Source organism: Chelonoidis abingdonii, chromosome 6, assembly GCF_003597395.2.
Source record: "Chelonoidis abingdonii isolate Lonesome George chromosome 6, CheloAbing_2.0, whole genome shotgun sequence".
Lineage (NCBI taxonomy): Eukaryota > Metazoa > Chordata > Testudines > Testudinidae > Chelonoidis > Chelonoidis abingdonii.
In genome coordinates, this window is record NC_133774.1 from 126,529,526 (window position 1) to 126,543,026 (window position 13,501).

Consider the following 13,501-nt stretch of genomic DNA (forward strand, 5'->3'; position numbering starts at 1 on the left):
AGCAGCCTAAGGACTGCTCTAACACATTATGTGGTAGAGGCATGCACAGAGAAGGATCCAGACAGTACAAGTGAGAGTTTTGGGCACTAATCCTGAACTCTATTTTATAAGAACCCCCAAATTTCTGCAGCCGTAGCTGAACTGAGGATTAGAACATTGCGACGACTCTACAAATTCATTTGCATGGACTGAAAAAAATGAACTAAAGTTTTCTTTCTTTCCTTCCTTCCTTCCTTCCTTTTTTTTGCAGGTGCCTGCTAAGGAATTACACTTGTGATTCAATTTCTAAGACCAGAACCTAGATCACTGTGTCTTGAAGTTTTCAGTCTCTTAAAAGTCAAATAGTTTGGACCAATGTTTTTTTCCTGAAAAACATGTTAAAATGTTGTTTTTTTGTAACCCGAGTGCAATTTTCAAAGGAATAACGTTAATGTGATGTTCTTAAAAAACCTCTAAACATGAATTTTGCTATCTACTGCCTGTCTCATTTAACCTAGCCTCATTTAACCTTAATTTTTAAGTAACAAAGCCTGGTGGGACAAGAAGTCTGATGCAAGATTGATAAAGTGTGATCCTCTCATTCCAAGTTAATATGGTAGAATATTTACTGCTAGTAACTATTAGTGCTGAAATTTTCCAATTGGGGTTGGTGCCCCATTGTGATGGCTGTTTCTAGTCAGACAACTGGCATCAAACAACTTCAAACTAAGAACACAATAGAGGATCACACAAGAGGCTGGCTTTCTAAAAGCTTGGAATACTGAATCCCTGGTTCCCCTTAAGGGTTGAACAAGCTCAGCCTCATCAAAGCCCTGTGCAGCTGCTTGATCCAAGCTCCTGGCTATTAGTCCTAACAATAGGTATGAAAATTCTTCCCACCACTTTCCTCCACCCTCCTGTCTCATCATCTGAGGAACAATAGGTTTTGTGCCCAGGAGTTGCTTTTGTCTGTGCAGAGAGTCAGAGAAGTAATGGTAGTAGACCGTTCCTCTTAGGAAGATGTGGGGGAGGACTTGAAAAGGCATTTCTCAGTCACACAATTCCCTTTCCATGGGACATGACTGATCCTCAGATGTTAGTGGTTTTCAGCAAGAAAACTAAACCCACTGACTTGATATACCGCGTTATGCTGACTCATGCAACCCTGTAGCAAGGGCATCTTTCTGTGATTAGTCATTACTTGGGATAAGACTGCAGCCAAACCAAAGTGCATGATAAGACACTGGCACTGCTGAGCGCTTGGCAAATGACTGACTTTTCAGTTTGCTGGCATTTGGGAACAATTGGGGAAAAGTTTGGTTGCAAATAGCATATAAATGCCTGTTAAAGGCTCTTCTAGCTTGAGTGTGGACAGTGCGCCAGGAATGTGGTGAGCTCTCCCTAAAGGGTAAGTGGTTTGTTCTCACCAAGTCCCTACTCTGCATTGCCCCTGATATTTAGCTGTAACAGAAGTATGCTAGTTGAGGCTAGCACAGTTTGCTCACTGCCTTTCCAAGAGAGTCTTCAATGGTCAGGAAGGGGAGAAAGATTGCTAAAGCTCATGTTTAAAGCCATGGGCAGAACCTGAAGTGGAGTAGGAAATGCATAGATACTCCCGACCGGAAAACAATTTAGATACACACTAGTAACCTGTATGTAAACTACTGTCACGTGTTCTGAATAAACATACGCAGTCCATCCGGTCACACTGGACTAATGCAGTAGTCAGTGGAATGATTTATCGCCTCTCTGTCCTCTAAGGTAGTGTCAGGGATGAGTTCGGTCAACTTAGGACTCCATCTCAATTGATCAGACAAGCTAAAGTCTTAACCAAAGGAAGGTTAGCTTTTGATGAAGACTCTTGGACCAATATGCCACCTTCTGGAAAACTGGGATCTTTAATGCTTATACAAAATTAGGACCTGGGTGTAGCCCAATTGGTGTATTGAGTATTGATTAATTTCTTAGACTCCAGTGGTTGGTAAGAGTTCAGTCTCCTAAACAGCTACGGCACCTGGAAAATTATTACCAATGGTATTAGAATAAGAGACCCAAGGGGCACTGGAGAAACAACTGCAATTTATCACAAGTCCCTTTATTAACAAATCTGCTAAGCAGATAAACAATCCCGCCAACACTGAATGACCTCAGCAGACAGGGAGAGAGTACAAAGTGTTTAGCCCGGTGCCTGGCATTACTTACATCTCCCAGCTCCATGACAGCAACTGAGCCCCAACGCTCCACTGCACCGGTGTGCCCTGCAGACCTCCTATGCCAGGGGCCAGGACTTGAAGGCACCAGGGGCCCGTTGCAGCCAGAAGCAAGGTCTGTCACTGTCCCAGCAAGGGACTCTCACCCTTCACATCCAGCTAAGCCGGGGGGGGGCGGGGGGGAAGACTGGGAGCATGTGCATTATTGTTAGTGGGCATGTTTCAGAGTGCAGTGCGATGGGTCAGTTATTTGACATCCTGGAGCCAATTCCCTTTCTAGTCTTTTAATTTATCCCTATCCTTTACAAGACTCAAACATTGTTTATCATTCTCTATTGCCTTTGATATCCCCTCACGGTAAACCAGGATGTCCTAGAAATCACAGTGGTTGTCTGTCATAGGTGAAGGCTCTGTGCACAAAGAACCTCGGACCCACTGCTCTTATGGTGAGTCACTGAGGCCCTGAGGAGGGTGGAATAAGGGTGCCACCATCCTGGGGGCTCAGGGCTTTCCCAGCAGGGGCCTAGATAATGAAAAGCGTTACAGGAAGAGTGGGTAGGAATGCCTGTGGTGAAGGTTGCTGGACACTGCCCATTATAATAGCCTGTTTTCAGTGCTTTTAGATTTTAGCCACTTAGGCTGAAATTTTCCATGCAGCAAAAGCTACACCAGTATGTTTGATGTATGGTAACCCCAAGCCTGAGCTTTCAGAGCTGCTAAACACCTGCAACTCTGATGTAGGGCTGTGGATGCTCAGCGCTCCTGGAATCCCCCATGTCTTTAAGCCAGGAAGCACTAGGGGAGGTGAAATTCACTATAGCTCATAGCATTGTATAGGAGGGAGGAAATACTAGAGTAACAGTTCAGGATAGAATTTCAAAGAGTGGGAGCTGATGATGGATCCTTACGGGAACATCATAATAGTTTCATTATTACAGAACTTCTAAAGAAAAAACCACCCTATGGAATTCACTGGCTAAGCCAGCCTTCCTATAAACACTGAACCAGCCTATGCATTATTCGCCTGCAATGGCATTTAGCTAAGGATTTGAAAGACCCTTGCCCATTGAAGTAGAGTAGTCTGAGGAGTGTTAGCTGCTCCATCTGTGCCAAGCTCCTAGAATTCTATTTCTTGGTCAGCAGAGGCTGAGAGTGAACTGCCCTCTTTACAAGTGCTGCCATTTCATCAGCACAGAGCTGCCAACCTGCCACGGCAAAGGGCCCTGTCCCGTCACCGTTCCCCCACCACCACCCCCGTCCCCTACCTCCCTCAAGACAGATGTTGCTTTGCTCTTGCTGAGAACAATGAATGGCCATTCGGAAAGTGGGCCTTTCTTCATGACAAACTTTCAGTTATGGAAAATAATGGCAACTTATCATAACGTACCTTTCCAAAAGCTTCTCATTACACCAGAGCTCCTCCTGTGGTCATACAGGCAGGAGGGGGGATATTTGGGTGTACGTAGGTATAGCTAGAGGTGCAGGAGGGGGAGGGATTTGGGTTGTATGCACACAGAAGTGTACGGCAAGAAGGAAGAGGCAGGAGTATTTTAAGGAATGGAAGTGCATAGTTAGGACAACAACTCAACTCTAATTTTGCCCCATTAGATTCTTCTAGCGTCTCATAGTGTTAACTCACTGAACTCTTGGGCGTGAGCTACACTTGAGTATTTTGAGTGTCAGCTCCCCCCCATTCTTAACTTAAATTCTCCTTCAGCAGAAACCATGGCAAATACCTACCTTGATTAAGGTACGTGCTTGGGGCCCTGCAAGGTCTCACTTCAGAATGCAGAATTAAGGGGCCTTAGCTCTGCATTTCTATGCATTAACATTGTTGGATGTCTTTTAAGTTTAACGGTAACTGTCTTTTCTGGTTTTGATGATCTGTATGGGAACACGTACAACATCCCTATAGTGTATGTTCCTCTGAATTACTGAGCTCTACGGCGATGGAATGTTTACACGGTATTATAATGTTCAGCCACTAGGTGGTCTCCTGTGTAACATGCCTTTCCTGAGCTGGGAACAGCCAGACCTGGCAGTGCATTGTATACTTAAGAGAACACATTTCTGGTATCTCGCTCAACGGTGAAAGTGCTATAGCTAGTCCATATCTTGTACAGGAATCGTAGCTCTGCAACCTACTGTGTACAAGGAGTACATGACCGCTGCTCTTAACTATCTTAGTGGTTGTTCCCTAGGGCTATAATCAATGAGGCTAGTGGAACAAAACACATATTGGTGGGAGGGGGGGGGGATTGCTGATGGCAGTGACACAGTCCTGACACTCAAATGTGGACCAATAGCCTTTGAATCCACAATGCCAAATGCTTCCTCCATCTTACTGTACAGCTGATTTCATATTGCAATTCAAGTATGCATACTTTGTTATACTGGTGAGGTATTTTATATCATCACAGAGAATGTGTTCATAACAGAGGCTTGTTCCTCCATTGTAAAATAGCCTAGCTCTTTTCACTGCAGTGATCTTTCCCTTTCTGAGTACTTTAAAAACACAATACAAAGTGCTCCAATTATGAGGGACTAGATTAAACCCACAAAGTGCTTTGAGTTATGAAATAGTCATTAGCAAGTGCACAGAGATCTCACCTAGAACTGTGCAAAGTAGCAGATTTTTCAGATTGGGGGCCACAATCTTTCAGATCAAGGTCAAACTACACTTTGTTTTGTTGGAGTTTTTACCTTTTAAAATAAAACTGAAGCAAAATTCAGAACAAAGTTGCTTCGAATCCGAGTCAGAATGTTTTGTTTTGTAATAGGTTCAGTTTTTGTTTCTTTTTTTGTTTTCTTTTCTGACCAAAACAATCTGGCAAATTTGACATGAATTCATGCGATGTTTTGTTCACCCCAAATACCCATTTTTGGTGAAAAAATTTAATCTGACAAATATTGCCCAGCTGTGCATTCATATAAGCTCAATATTCATTACTCCTTTGTTTTGTGTGAGGCTATAATCTGCTGTAAAATACTGCAAAATACACCATTCCCAAGTGTAGATTTTCTAGTTTAAAAACATGTCCATTTCCAGCCATCTGTCACATACAAAAGCATGTAATGTTCAAATTTGATAAATTTATAAAAGCCTCTAACTGGAGCCTCTCTAACAAACATTTTGTTGGCCATGAGGGTAGCCAGGACCCAGGATTTCTGTCATAAGGCCTCGGTTCGTTTAAGACAAGGCACACTGGGGGTTGTAGTCTGCAGCATGAGCATGTGACTGGGAGGAAGCAAGGCCTGCTGGGAAGAGGGAAGTAGGATTTAAAAGTGCAGTGTAAAGGAAGGTGAGGTGAGAACAGCTGCTGAGAACAGCTGCTGGCTGGTGATACTCTCCAGAGACCCAGCTCTGAGCTGGCGCTATGGGGCTTCCTGCTGCAAGGGACTGAGACGAGGCCTGAGAAGACTAGTGGGGGTGAACAGCCAGTGAGGGAAGGTGGCTTGTACCTTCTGAGCAGAAGGGAGAATGAAAGAGGCCAGGGTCTGTGCTGGTGATGCCCGGCTGGGCGGGGGCAAGGTACCCACAGCCCCCTGAGGCAGAAGGACTTTGCTCATGCAGGCGAGGGCCCAAGAGTGAGCAAATGGCTGCCTGGAAGCTGCTGCACAAAGGGGTGAGGAACGTTGTACTCTCTGCTATAGAGGGACAACAGACTGCACTGAAATCCCAGAATCCCCCGGGGCAGGGGACTGTACTAATCCCTGGGATCCGGGGAGAAGAGAAGGGCAGAAGAGGCTGTTCTGTTCACTCGTTGGGCCCAGCAGCAGCAGCAGCCCAGCCGGCCAGCATCCCACGTCCAACCAGTACTGCAAATCTGGTGAGGAAATTCAGTCCCAGCCACACCTCCCCTCACAGGAGAACACTGTCCTCCAGGCCCAGGGCGTGAGTTGTTGGCCCTGACTCCATACATCGACACCAGGCTCCTGTTACCCCAGCATTCGGGCGGACTAGCTCTATTGCAACCACTTGAGTTCCACCAGCATGTAAGAGGCCAGGCCAAGGCACAGTTATTTCTTCTTCACTTTCAAACACTGTTTGGGATGATACATGTCTTCAAACTCCAAAGAGTTCGCAGTGAGAACAGGAGTACAGTGCCGTAGGCTAACCCGCGAATTCCCTTACTAGTGAGGCTGGAGTTGCATCAGAAGGTTATCGTTTGCAGCAGCATAACCCCACTCTGCTGCGCGCTGGAGACAGCTGCAGATTTCTCTTCTGGCTGTTGGACAGTTTTGCACTCATGCGAGAGCTTCGGTGTACTGCACAGGAATGGAGAAAAGGCCTGGCTTGGTCCAGTAGTCGACGGCACGCACTCTGTAAAAGCCTGAGACCGTGGTTCCTGCCAACAAAAAGGTTAAAGCGCGGTCAGTGCAAAAGACCAACATTTGCTGTGTGTTCAGAGGGGCTGGGACCATACCTATTCCTGCGAGAGACGCATTAGTGGGATGGAGTGGGGATGTGACTGGGGGCTGGCTTCTAACAGGAGTACTTGGTAAGTGTGGCCCATTTGTTCCCAGCCCCTGTACCTGGCCAGCTCTACTGCTAGCTGTAATGATAATCCTGAGGAAGTTAAGCGTAATACTCTCCCCAGCGGCTCCAAATATCTCCTCTTTCCTAAGGCAAATATGTAGGAAGATCCGATCTTACACGGGATGAAGTGAATAGCTGTGGATTGTCTTTACAAAACACGAGAAAAGTTAAATGCAAAAAGCTGGCAGGGATAAGCCAGGTAAGGCATAAGCCAACATTCCAGCAACATAAAAGGTAGCAAGGCCGTTCAGAGGGGAATTATTTCTGTCAAAATGCAGAGTTTACTGGATTAAGCTACACATCCTGTGGGTAACTGTGATACAGCATGGCCAGAGGGCAGCAGGAGAGGGTTAGAAGGGAGCCTTATTCCCTGTAGAGGGAAGAAAGTTTGCTACAGATCAGTTAGAGCACCTGAAATCAGTCACCTGATAAATAACCCCCCTGCTTCAATCAGACAGGGGAAAGTGTTAGAGCAGAGAGGATTGGTGTTGGCGCAGAGAACAGTTTGAAGGAGTAGAAACAGAGTGGACTGGAGTTGGAGCTGAGAGCAGTTTGGAGGGAAACAGAGCACAGTTTGGAGAAGTGCTGCGGTGGGCTAATAAGACCAAGACCCTAGGTAAGGGACACCTGGCTTGTGCACAGGGAGGGCAGGAAGCCCCCACAAGCTGAAGGGCAGGAGAAGGAAGTAGCCCAGGGGAAGGAACTACTAGTTCAAGTGGTTTACCGCTATCTCTAGGGCCCCTGGGCTGGGACCCGGAGTAGAGGCCAGGCCCGAGTCCCTTCCTCTCCATTCCCCTCCTCTAGGACACTAGTGGGGAAGTTAATATCCCATTTCAGGGGCAAGAAACAGCATCCTGAACCCCCCCTCCCCAAGGAGAGAAAGTGCAAGACCCATCATAGTAGTGCCGGCAATTAGCCACAGTAACATTATATGCAACAGTTCATATTTCCCTTGGGGTCTTCAGGAAGGCACTACCTTTTTTTGTGCTTATCTGTGCAACTTTAACACTGCACGAACACAGCATTTTGAATTTGAAAAAGTACCTGATTTTAGTGTGTCGTACTCAGGGGCGTGCCGTGACATTTTCAGCAAGGCATGCAATTCTGCACTGGCATGCAAAGTGTGACCGCTTGCATGTGTGTTTCGGAGGCTAAAGAGAATTGTCCCCCAAGCACAACTAGTCCTGGGGCACACAGAGCATGCGTAGCATACACCGCTGGCATGCCACTGGTTGTACTAGATGATGTCATGCTGTTTCCAGTTGATGGCTCTGTATCTCATTAGAGCACATCACTCAGAAGCCAAGTTCTCCTCTATTCCATACAAACTGGATCAGTTTTTATTAATGTAACTATGAACATGCAGTGGAGTCAAGAAACTTGGTCTGGAGCGCTCTGTATTATAGATACTCAACCCTCATTGTTTTCAGCTTCTTTCTCTGAGCCAGTTGCTGTAGCACTTATCCCTTACTTTGGCAAAATACTTGTTGACTTCAAAGGCCGTGTTCCCTGATTTGCCGAGAGCAGCCCTGATGTCATTAGGGCTATGTGGTCTCACGTTTAGCCATGGGAAGGCTGAGGCTATTCTGTGTTCAGCCCTCTGCCAGTCATCGGCAGCACACGTAGACCTGAGCCCACATCCAGTTTTCCAGCTGATTATTCAGACCCTGTGGGGAAGGAAAAGCCTCGGCTTGCTGTTTGGTGGAAGTGCAGAATCATGGAAGTAAGACACGTTTGTGAAAAAAATCATGGTGGGATTGCACCACCTGACTGTCCAGAGTCAGAATCTGTTGCCTGTGCTGCTCTGGTCATGCCACCTGTGTGGCACAAAGAGAGGACATTTGGCTGGGAGGGCACCCCCAGTGTAATAGCAGGTATAGAGCTGGTGTGGCTGGCTCCCATGCCCAGGGAGGGGCAGTGTGCTCTGGCTATCCCTCCAGGAGCCTTTGCCAGCTGGTACAAATAAACAGCAGCTCCCAAGATGTTCTAACTTCAACCACAGCAGAAAATCAGGGACCCATACCCTGCTCCTGCAAGACCTTCCCCTTGCCCATGCTGTGGTTCACCTTGTGGCCTTAAAAATCCCTGTCAGTGCCAACCGGCAAAGGGTCTATTGTTCTGTAACAGCCACTCTCAGGCCTGACAAACTCACTACACCTGTCACACTCCTTTCATAGTACTTACTCCAAAAGGCTTGCGTGAGGTGTCTAATGGGAGCTTATGTCACACTGATCCTCACAGGTATTGGGTGATGTACGTACGGGTGACATTTAAGAAACTGTGTGTATGAACTGAAAATAGGTGGATTTAGACTGTCTCCCAGGCAGGGTTGGTAAGTTGGTTTTGCCAGACAAAAGGATGTGAAATCCCCCGCCCTCCGTTCCTATGTTCATCAAGCACTGTAAAGCCAGCACAAAGAACGTCCCATTTACACCTGTGAGGCAACAGGAAAAACAGGTCGACGAGGGATGGAAAAGAAAGAGTAGCTGGCACCCCTGGAAGGAAACCACAGGGCAGTCACCCTGAGTCTAGGGACAAAAATAATGGGCCCGGGGGGCGGGAGGGATGTAAGAGGAAAGCACAAGGACCCCTCTTTTATCCTGCACTAGGGTGGGGGGTGACCGGGTAGTGCAGTCACACTACAAAAACAGAATCTCAGCCAACCTTGGCTGAAACGCTGCAAGACCGGGCTGAGGTGAGAAATCGCTTTAGACAAGGTTAGCCTCCTGTTAATGTTAAGTCTGAGTCTAGTGTAAGCGGGTGATATTTTGGTGTTATTTGTAACCTGTTGTTGTGGTTACCCATGGTCACAATCTCATTTCCCTTGGTTAAGAAACAGATTTGTTTTCTCGATCAATAGATTACAGTGCTGTGTTGTTATGCTGCAGCTCATACTCAGCTGAATCAACCAAGTGTATACTATTCCCTTGGGTGTAACGAACCTGGTCATGGCTGTGAATGTCCAGCAACATGGGCTGCATGTTACAGGGGATGCTTTCAGAGTGGCTCGGGGACCTATTAAGGTGCAGAGCAAAGGACGGGCTGGCGGAGCCCTGAGGAGAGTGCTTGAGTGGCTGGAGGTGTCCAGGAGCTGACATCCAGCTTCCACAAGCAAAACTCCCTCACACAGGAGGTGGGGGACAAGGTGACTCACAGGCCTGGGCATCCCAAGAGAGTATCACACACCTACACCTTGAACTGAAGCACAGCAGCTGATCTGGCCCCTGATGTCATCTGTCTAAAATGAGATTCTGCCTTGCTTCTGATGGAGTCATTGGCAAAACTCCCATTGCCAACAGCAGAGTCAGGATCAGGCCTGTGCCGGCTAAGTGCCTGGGGCAGGGACCAGATCCTCCGGTGCTCTAAAGATCCATGTCCACACACGGCACGTAGTGACAGGAATATTACTGTGAATGACTGTGTGGATAACTCAGTACAGCAACATCTGGCGTGAGCTTCCTTCCCTGTCCGTCCTGCCCGTGTACTGTGGCAATGGAACACAGGGGCCAAAGATGGAGCTGCTTCTAACATTCGAGCCACAGTGGGAGTTTGCTTCAGTGAAAACTGAGCAAGGACCTCAGGATCATGTGCTTTGGGACAGATGGTGCAACCACTGTCCACGGTGACCAGAACTTCCTCACAATAAGGGCTGCATCCGCTGGCCCTAGCGGTATGATCCCTGGGAGAGGAACCTGGTCTCATTTTTGGCAATGAAGCACTTTGAACACATCTGGCTCTGTATTCCTTAAACTCAAAGACAAACATAACTTAGTACACTTTCAACCGAGTGAGAATGCCGAGGGGACAGATTAAGCAGAGTGTGAGTGCCAACTTTACCTGGACTGTAGATCCACAGAGTGAAGATTGTGTCTCTGGCATTAATCCGTCGGTATGCTTTTCCGTCCGATGAAAACTCAACTTCGAATGTTTTCAGACATCTAGGAAAGAAACCAAATACCTCAACTGGCTGCTGATGACCACGGGATGGCCACGTCTCCCCGTCCCCATCTTGTCTGTGCAGGAGGGTGAGGAACATTGCACACAACTGACCAGGGAAGTCCTGTGCTGCAGCAGACATGCCAAACACAAGGAGCAGGGGTCATGGCTCGAAAAGACCACAACAGAGCACCAGGACCGACTGACCTGCGAGGTGGTGAGAACCTTTGACAAACTGGTGAGCCCCTTCAGCTTCCCCAGATGCCAAGGGGAGGGACAAGGCTAAGCACCTCAGTGGAGACATTCAGCATCTCACAGGCGTAGGCCCAATATGCAGGAAAGTCAGCACTTACTGAGGGGCACTAACCAACTCCAAAGGATACACTGAGTTGGCTGTTTTGTGTCCCCAGTCTGCACATTAGTCTATATCAGTTGGTTTCTAGGGTAGCATGTCTACAGACAGATGGCTGCGTCTTCTGACCTGGACACAATCCTCCCCCTTTATCTCCGCATTGCTCGTTACATCTGGCAGGGGCAACTTGGACAGGATTGGATAAAGCAGCATCTTTTAGTACAGGGGCTTTTGTGGAGCCTCCTATCTCCTCCAGGGGAGAAAAACACCCTGAATTGCCATCAAAAACAATGAGGAATACTTGTGGCACCTTAGAGACTAACAAATTTATTTGAGCATAAGCTTTCGTGGGCTAAAACCCGCTTCACAGATGAATTGCCATTGTGTGTCAGTGAGGCTGCAAGCTCAGCTCACGCTGAACGGGCAGGGTAGCCTCAAAATTTCCTCCCAGGGATATCGCACATGGGTTCGAACAGTCGTTTTGGTGTTTAAAGCTACTGTGCTTTGGAAAAAAATTGACAAAGTGCCAGGGATAATGCCTATCGCTTCGCTGAGAGAGTAAACATTGCTTAGCTATTTAATACCTATCCCTGATAAGATTATATCTGTGTCCTGGTCTTACGTCTACTACTGTCTTAAAAACGCACTTACTTCGAATCCACGCAGTCATCGTCCCAAAGTACTGCAACTTGCCCCTTTATCAGAGGGATCAAGTGGACACCTGTCACCTGGGAGCAGAGCGAGGCCCAGGTTAATATAGAGGGAAGAGGTGCATTGCTGTGATAACACACTGATGATGCAGCAGCATCGGATCATATTTCATCCCTTTAATACGTAGTCTTGGCTTAACTATTTTGAAGTAAATGGGTAGCTAAAATTCCGGTGCTGCTTCAATATGGACTTCAAATGAAGTAACCTGGTTTTCCCAAGTCGTGAGTAAAAGGATCTCCCTTTGATTTCAGTGGGAACCTTGAAAAAAAAATCATTCCACTTATTTTGATGTCTCAGTCTGGACTTAAACTCAGTTTTAGATCCTTTTGCTCCAACTTCTTGGCCCCACAGTTCTGTGGCCCAATGCTCTTAATTCCCCATATGTCCCCTGGCAGTTAAGGGTACTCAGCACCTCATGCTTACCAGGCTAACAGGTGTCATCTCAGCTATGACTGCGTCTTATGTGTGGTTATAAAACATTTAAATAGGCCCTTAGCTGAAACATTATTTTTAATGTTTGGCTTTTAAGCCTTAAAGCATCTGACCCATCTTCAAGACTAGGAAATGTTATACTTCCCATCATTTCATTAATGATTTTTCCAGCAATGGGTAAGTTTGACTTTTAGCTCAGCTAGTTGCTCACACCACCTGCTGTGAGGATGTTTATCCTGGAAGGTGAGTCATGGAATCACTTTATCACAGGAAAATTTGGCTCCTTGCTTAAATAATTCTCCTATGCTGCCTTTTAACAGTAAGCAGACTCAGGCATTGCTGCCTTCATTAATTGAAGTCTGATAGCCCAACAGGGTATGTCTATACTGCAATCACATACCTGCGGTTGGCCCATGCCAGCTGACTTGGGCTATGGGGCTGTTTAATTGCAGTGTAGCTGTTCAAGCCTGGGCGCAGCCCAAGGGCTGAGATCTTCCCCCCACGCAGGGTCCGAGAGCCCAGGCTCCAGCCTGAGCCCGAACATCTACACTGCATTTAAACAGCCCCTTTGCCTGAGCCCCATAAGCCCAAGTCAGCTGGCCCAGGCCAGACCCTTCAGTGTAGACATGCCAGTAGACAGGCTGTACGGGAACAGTTACAAACTCAGTCCCCTGACACCAGGGGTGCTCTAGGCACCAGCAAAGCAAGCAGTTGCTTGGGGCGGCCTATTTGCAGGGGCGGCAGCTGGCAGGGATCCAGCCTGGGAGCTGAGAACCAACAGGAGCCTTGGGAGCTGTAGTTCCTTGGTTAGCTCCCTGCCTATAGAGCCAGCCCTGGAGCAGAGAAAGAACTACACTTCCCAGCATTCCCTTGGGCACTATCAACAAGAAAGGGAGGGGGAGGGAGTATGGTAGCTGAAACCTCATTCTGCAGCTTGCTGTGAATGGAGAGCTCGCTGCTAGAGCAGGGGTGGCACTGTGAATGGGGAACAAGTGTGCCCAAGGAGTAGAAGGATTTGGCCCAGATATACCCTTCAGAAGGCATCCCCAGACTGGATTAGGGATACTCCTTGCAGCCCCCAAAGAAGGAATTGGGTGAACTAAATGGTCAGTGCCCCTCTCTATCTGAAGCCTAGCAAGGGAGGTAGGTGGATCCCACTAGAATTTAAAATGAAAAGTAAGGGAGGGGAGGCTCTGGACCGGGGCAGCTTTAGATACAGTACTAGGCACTAGGAGGATTTCCACTTCTGAGCTATGGAAGCAGAAATTGACTTTTCCTTTCCAGATTTAGCTAATATTCAGAAAGGGAATCTAGCACCTGCCTTCCAGATTTGAACACCTC

The 13,501-nt window shown here is 47.4% G+C and overlaps 2 protein-coding genes across 14 annotated transcripts in view; one reads left to right on the plus strand and one right to left on the minus strand.

The window, feature by feature from the left end:
* LOC116823767 (purpurin) overlaps positions 1-13,501 on the plus strand; it is a 105,434-nt gene that overhangs the window by 34,604 nt on the left and 57,329 nt on the right. For 2 of the 12 annotated variants that reach the window (XM_032778587.2, XM_032778584.2), the window contains exon 6: positions 251-1,692. The exons of the other annotated variants lie outside the window; for them this stretch is intronic. In XM_032778587.2, coding sequence (XP_032634478.1) covers positions 251-261 — 11 coding nt within the window. In that variant the 3' untranslated portion in view covers positions 262-1,692. Of the gene's footprint in view, positions 1-250; positions 1,693-13,501 lie in introns of those variants that run through there. 12 annotated transcript variants of the gene reach the window in all.
* Positions 2,039-13,501, minus strand: part of IDUA (alpha-L-iduronidase) — a 75,900-nt gene continuing 64,437 nt past the window's right edge. The window contains exons 12-14 of one of the 2 annotated variants that reach the window (XM_032778579.2): positions 11,669-11,745; positions 10,567-10,667; positions 2,039-6,538 (exon numbers count right to left, since the gene is read on the minus strand). In XM_032778579.2, the coding sequence (XP_032634470.1) occupies positions 6,438-6,538; positions 10,567-10,667; positions 11,669-11,745 (279 nt within the window). In that variant the 3' untranslated portion in view covers positions 2,039-6,437. The remainder of the gene's footprint in view (positions 6,539-10,566; positions 10,668-11,668; positions 11,746-13,501) is intronic. The other variant, XM_075067394.1, reaches the window with a different exon arrangement.